The 6,145-nt window shown below is 43.5% G+C and overlaps 1 protein-coding gene across 6 annotated transcripts in view; it reads left to right on the plus strand.

The window, feature by feature from the left end:
- The window catches only part of COL7A1 (collagen type VII alpha 1 chain), a 114,928-nt gene extending 108,960 nt beyond the window's left edge, over positions 1-5,968 (plus strand). For 5 of the 6 annotated variants that reach the window (XM_083727100.1, XM_083727102.1, XM_083727103.1 and 2 more), the window contains 5 exons: positions 153-248; positions 1,449-1,562; positions 2,616-2,678; positions 3,433-3,612; positions 4,091-5,968. In XM_083727100.1, coding sequence (XP_083583226.1) covers positions 153-248; positions 1,449-1,562; positions 2,616-2,678; positions 3,433-3,602 — 443 coding nt within the window. In that variant the 3' untranslated portion in view covers positions 3,603-3,612; positions 4,091-5,968. The remainder of the gene's footprint in view (positions 1-152; positions 249-1,448; positions 1,563-2,615; positions 2,679-3,432; positions 3,613-4,090) is intronic. The other variant, XM_083727104.1, reaches the window with a different exon arrangement.
- Positions 5,969-6,145: the final 177 nt, after the last annotated feature.

Here is a 6,145-nt window from a genome sequence, read left to right on the forward strand (position 1 = left end):
TTTGTGGAAGAGGACAACACCGGGTGCGGCTCTTGAACTCTGGCTGTGGGGTGGGGGGGCCTGTGTTTCATGTCTGGAGTGGGAGGTAGTACAGCTTGTCAGTCACTCTTACGTGCTTGTTTATGTTTGTGTTGTGACCTTGCCCCTCCCAGGTCTCCTCCCCAACTATCCATCCACCCAACCGTTCCCATCTGTCAATGCTCAAATAGTCCCTGTGCTTAAGTTGTCTCACGCTGAGGAAGAGGAAGGTGAGTCTTGTCTCTTGCTGTTTCATGTGCACAGCATCACCTCTGCTAGCATGCGCAGAGGTTCTGCCACCAGCCTCCCCTTTCCTTGTCTTTTCGCTTCCCTTATAAAGCCAAGCTATTTCAAAGGCAGGATTCAGTAATATGCTTGGATCTTTTGAGGGCAGGGCCATTTCTGCATAACGAATGTAATAAAGTGAAAATAGCAAAGCAACCTATGGGGATGTTGAAGACTTAACACATTCATTGCAGTATATACTGTAGCTTTGCAGACCAGAGCACTCATTGTCAAATGTATGGTCTCCTTAGCTTATCCATTTGTCAGCTGAGGAGGATTAAGCTTTCTTTATCTGACAAAGTGCAGTCTAGCCAGCAAAAAGCTTATGTCGTAATAAACTTGTTAAAGACTAGCATTCCTTTTTGTTGGTTTTGCTACAACAGATAAGCATAGATGAAATGGATAATATTGCATTTAGGGTGGTAATAAGGACAGAAGTACTGGCAGATCCTTCTCATGGTGACAGACCGTGAAAGGACCGATGGCTACAGAATATGCCAGATACGGAAGTAGCCCAAAGGTACCCTTTGCTGGAAAGCTGCCATTTGATCACCCAAAATACATAAAGTTGCTATGCCCTTATACCGTGGGGCTTGTCTTTGGGCAATTAACTGATATGGCATAGATCAACAACAAGCTATGTAACAATTCTTCCATTTCATACATAAAACTAAGCCAAACTATGGTTTGCTGTGAACAAGCAAATGTGCAGGTTACCATACTACCAGGGCTAAGTCATGGGTTGGTTTAGCATTACATCCAAACCCGAGCTTTTGGTTTGTCTCCCCCAGACCAACCATGGGTAGTAAACCAAGACAGACTATGGATACAATTCCTGGTTTGACTGGAGCAAGAGCTCTGCTTCCACAGTTGGAGGCAGCAATGCTTCTGAATACCAGTTTCTGGAAACCACAGGGGGAGAGAGTGCTCTTGTGCTCAGATCCTGCTTGCTGGTTTCCCACAGTCATCTGGTTGGCCACTGTAAAAACAGGATGCCAGACTTGATGGACCATTGGCCTGATCCAGCAGGCTCTTCTTACTTTAAGTGTGCTCAGGATGAGACCTACCCCTTTGTTCTTCCTTCCTTGCCATCCATTCCTCATCATTCTTGGATTCCTTCTGAAGCAGCCGTTCCTGTTTTGTAGGGAGCCAGACACGACATGTAGTGAACGTAGATGACCCTGAGTATGAGTACATCTACACAGAGGAGGACTATGAAGAGGGAGCAGATGGGACAGAGAGCCCTATGCTGAGGGATGGTGAGCTCCATTGGTCTGCAGAACACGTTTGATGGAATTGGGACATGCTCTCCTGCAGTTGCCCCTTGGGCAGGGGGTAGCAGCAGGCTGGAGCACTTGGCTCCTACTGAAGCCCAATGAAAGTGATTGGTAATCTGTGGGAATCTGTGTGAAACGAATTACTGGCTTTGGGTATCCCCTGCCCCATAGCATATATTATATTGAATAGAAAACCACTGCAGTTACTGGTGCTGCATACTCCTCCATGACCACTAGTTGTCAGCCTTGGCAAGTAATATTGTAATTAAAAAGCAGCTGGGTGGAGAAGTCACTTATTTGGCCATAGGACGAATGGGTTTTGAAAGATGGAGAGCTTTGGTAGACCTGCCTCCCACCTGTCGTAAGCAACAAAGTAGAGATCACTAGTAAGCAAGGAAGATTCCATGCCCTGCTTGAGAATAGAAAGAAGCTTCAGCATCCAGCAAACACATTATTGATTTTTATAAGTAACACCCCCCACAGCTGAACTAGCCCCTGGAAGGTTGGTAGACCTTAAAGTTGCCTCTTGGGCTGGCATATCACTGCCCAGAGCTTTCTAACAGAAGGAGTGTAGTAAACTAATAAAAAAGGCTCCTTAGCAAGCCAGTAGTTAGGCCTATTCTGTTACTCCCATACTTCTTTTCCTTGCGAGTCTTAAATTTTTAAATTTTTGCACTGTGCAAACTGTATCCATAGTATATAAGATCCAGTTTTTTTCGTTTTTGATCTTTAATCTGCAGGGGCACGGGAATAGTGAGACTTGGATGATATAATAGCTACAGTTCACTTTCCTTTTTTGTTTTAATGTGTGTGTAGATAAGATGGTGCTACACTGTGATCTCCTTTGGTTCTGGGTTTTGTTTTTGGCCAGAAATAAATTCTGGGTCTCCTGAAACACCTTTCATGCCCTCACTATCCCATTCCTTCTTCCTATTCTGGGGTGGCAGGGAGGATGGGGAGAAGCCCGATACAGACACTAGAAGCTTCTCCTGTGGCCAGGACTTCTTAAACCAGTACTCTGCTCCCTGTTTGTAGAGGTACTGAGCCCCAGGGCAGCTTCCAAGCATGAACGGCAAAAGAGAGCTCCCTCTGAGGAAGGTAAGCAGCAGACCTGCCTTGTGACCTTTCTCTCAAAGGAGCTGTTGTCTCCTTTCCTTCCATCCTCTTGGAATGAATAACGAGCCATTTGCTCCACCCGCTTCTGGTGCTATAAACTGTAAAAAGCAGGTTATCTGATAAGGAACGTGGGGACTGTGGGGTGCATGCGGCCTGCCAGTCCCCAACACCACCACCTGCACCATGACCATCAGGGCCAACCAAGATGGTGGGAATATCAGCAGGCTGAATATGGCTCTGCTCTGCTTGGATCCTGAGGTTGCCTGGTATTCTTTGTAGAGGTGGCATTTTCTGGCAGGGCCAGTCCTCAGACTCCTTTTAGAAGAAGAACTCAAATCTAGTTGTGATGGCACTTGGAGGGCATGTTGCTCGAACTTCTGTAGATAAAAATAATGACATGTGTCCGCAGCTGCATGTTTCCAGTATAAGCCCTGGTCCTCCCAGATGCTTCTGTCTATACTGTGGATGAGTAAACTTACTCCTTGTGAGGTGACGGAAGTTAGAAGGAAATCTGTAGGCTGAAGTACGTGAATGACAACATCCTAGCATAACCTGCTGATGTGTTAACTACCAACCCTGTGTGGCTCTTTTCCACCCTACTCTGGCACTGTCTTAGGCACAATAGAAGGTCTGCAATGTTTTCTGTTGAGGTTCTTCTCAGTGTAACACCTGAGAGTGGATGCTTAAGCCCTAGGGAATCTAATGTATAGGTTTGTTTCTTCTCCCTGCCTTCCAGCTGAGCCATGCTCCTTGCCCCTGGACGAGGGAGACTGCAGCAAATACACGCTAAGGTGGTACTATAACCAAAGAGTGTCTGAGTGCCGGCCCTTCATCTACAGCGGTTGCAGGGGGAATAGCAACCGCTTCCATTCCAAGGAGGACTGTGAGCTTCAGTGCAGATCATAGGCTGCTGCAGGTAAGATTGGTTCAAAGAGGGGCCTGGGAGCCACTTCTCCATCTTTTAGTAATTCCTAAAGCATCTTTCCCCAACACTGTGTCCTCTAGACGCTATTGGACTACAGCTCCCATCAGCCTCATCCAGCATGGCTAGCAGTCAAGGGTGATGGGAGTTGTAGTCTGACAGCATCTGGGGGACCCCAGCAACTCAGCTATACAGCTGCAACATTTAAGTGTGTTTAAAGTGCAATATACAATGTGACACTAGATGGCGATGGCGAGCCTTATGGAAAATTCAAGGTCTTTTTTAAAACGCTTTTTTAAAAAGCATTTTCAGGACGGTTTTTATATGTGTGTAGATTCCACCCAGGTTTGGGAAGTCTGTCCTAAACCAACATGTTCAAAGCAGGATCAGTTTTAAATATTGTTTTCAAAAAGTGATTGGGTTCTCTCTTTCTCTCCTGTCCGCCCCCCCCCCCCCCCCCCCGTTTTGGTAGGTGGCAACACATTGGATCAGAACAGACATGTATAAACTCTGAAGTGGGTTTTGGGTTCTGGGAGAACTGACCAAAAGAAGAGTTCCGGCTCCTGAGGCTCCCAAACTATTCTTATCCTGCAAAAGGTCTTAGAGTTACACACACACAGTACATTTGGTCTGAGATTCATCTTGCAGCCATTTCTACTGCCTGCAGCACAGTTGCGCCTGTTTGTGTGTGTGTATTTTGTGTGTGTATGTGTGCGTGTGTGGGCTGCTTCAGCTGGAGCAGAGAAACGGTGCTATTCTTTTTTAAAAAAGTATTTTGGTTGCTCTTGATTTATTTTTTAAAATAAGGTGAAATTTTTATCAAATGAAAAACATATGCATAACCTCTTTTATATATAATATAAAAAGAAAAAGAAAAGACATATTTTAATTAGAGCTCTCTTAACTTATTTGATGCTGGCCGACCGATGACACATGGAATGTATTATATAGCCAGACCAAACTGATTCTCTCAATTCAGGTTTGCATCCTTTATGAGCTTTTCCTCTTGCTCCCCTGTATGCCCTTTCTGTTGCAATAAAAAGTGCTATGAATATCTGAATTCAGAAGTCCCATGATGCATTGCCAAAGCTACAGTTCTAGCGATGCTCCAAAGGGTTTGTTTCTGCAACTCTTCTGTGAAACTTGACCCCCACCCATCCCACCTGCCCCAGCTTGTCAAATGAGGCTTGATGAGTACACCTATGATTTGCCACATCTGCAAATCTGGTAGGAGAGTTTGTCACTTGGGATGGACTAATAGGGTAAAATGATTCTTATGGAGTGACATGACCAGGAGCAAGACTCTTCTAATTAGCTTTTCCTCTTTCTCAGAATCTTCCAATGCCTGCAGTGTACGTACACCTCTTCGTTTTTCAGCTTTAGGCTGTAAATCTGCTTTGGGCAAAGTAACTGCACAAGAAATCATATGCAAAGCAGATGAAGTCCAATCTTACCAAGACCCCTATAGATGTCACCTCCATGAAAAACAGGGAGTTGAAAAAATGGAACCTGAGTTTCCAGGCAAATTAGTGGTTCCATTTAGCTATTGTGATTAATCCTCATTAATAAACAATAGTGGTGCCATTTAGCTATTGTGATTAATCCCCATTAATAGACCCATTCACTATGAATCTGTCCAGCCCTTCTCACATCCAGTGGCAGTGAATTCCATAAGTTAACTGCATTGTGGCAAAAGAGGCTTCCTTTTTCCATTCTGAACCTACAGATTATTCTGAACCTCATAGTATTTCATCATATTTTAAATAACACTACTTATTTTATAAACCATCATCCTTTAAATGGCTTGATTTCTAAACAAGAGTCAAATGCTAAACCTTTTCTTATAGGTGAAGCTGTCCAGTGCCTTGATCACTTTGATTCTTCTTTCCCGTTCCTTTTCTAATGCTATTCTATTTTTTTTGAGATTGGGCAACCAGAATAGTAAGCAGTCTTCCAAATGTGGCTGTGCCACAGATTTAAATAAAAGTGTGATGAAACTGACAGGAATTATTAGGAAAGAAATTGCAAACATACTTAGCAATGTTTTTTCGGTGCTGCTGCACATTAAGCCAACATTTTCAGTTATCTCCTTCTGAGGTAGTTACTCAACCAATTCAGATCCCACCAAAAGGTATAATTGATGTTGATTTTATTTTTTTGGCCAGAAACCTTCTAAAATACTGTTGTGGTTGTAAACAATTTTTTTTGTCAGAACCTATGGGGAAACATCCTCCTGTGTAAATATCACTCTTAAAAAAATGAATTCATTTGAAGAAGTTTCACCTTAATCCTGAACAGCAAGCAATAGTCTCCAATAAACAACAGCATTTTGGAAGACTCCAAACAAAAATCAGAGCACGTGTATTTTGTATGAGGGGATTCTGTATGAAACACTTGTTTTTATGTTTTACCTGCTGAACAATATTATGGAAATAATCAGTGGAATGGTGCTATGCTGTTATTATGTTGCTACCACTACAGGGCATTTTAAAAAGCTTGGCAATCATGTGCATTTCAACCTTGTTTT

This window comes from Podarcis gaigeae, assembly GCF_964106915.1.
Source record: "Podarcis gaigeae genome assembly, chromosome: 2".
Taxonomy (NCBI): Eukaryota; Metazoa; Chordata; class Lepidosauria; order Squamata; family Lacertidae; genus Podarcis; species Podarcis gaigeae.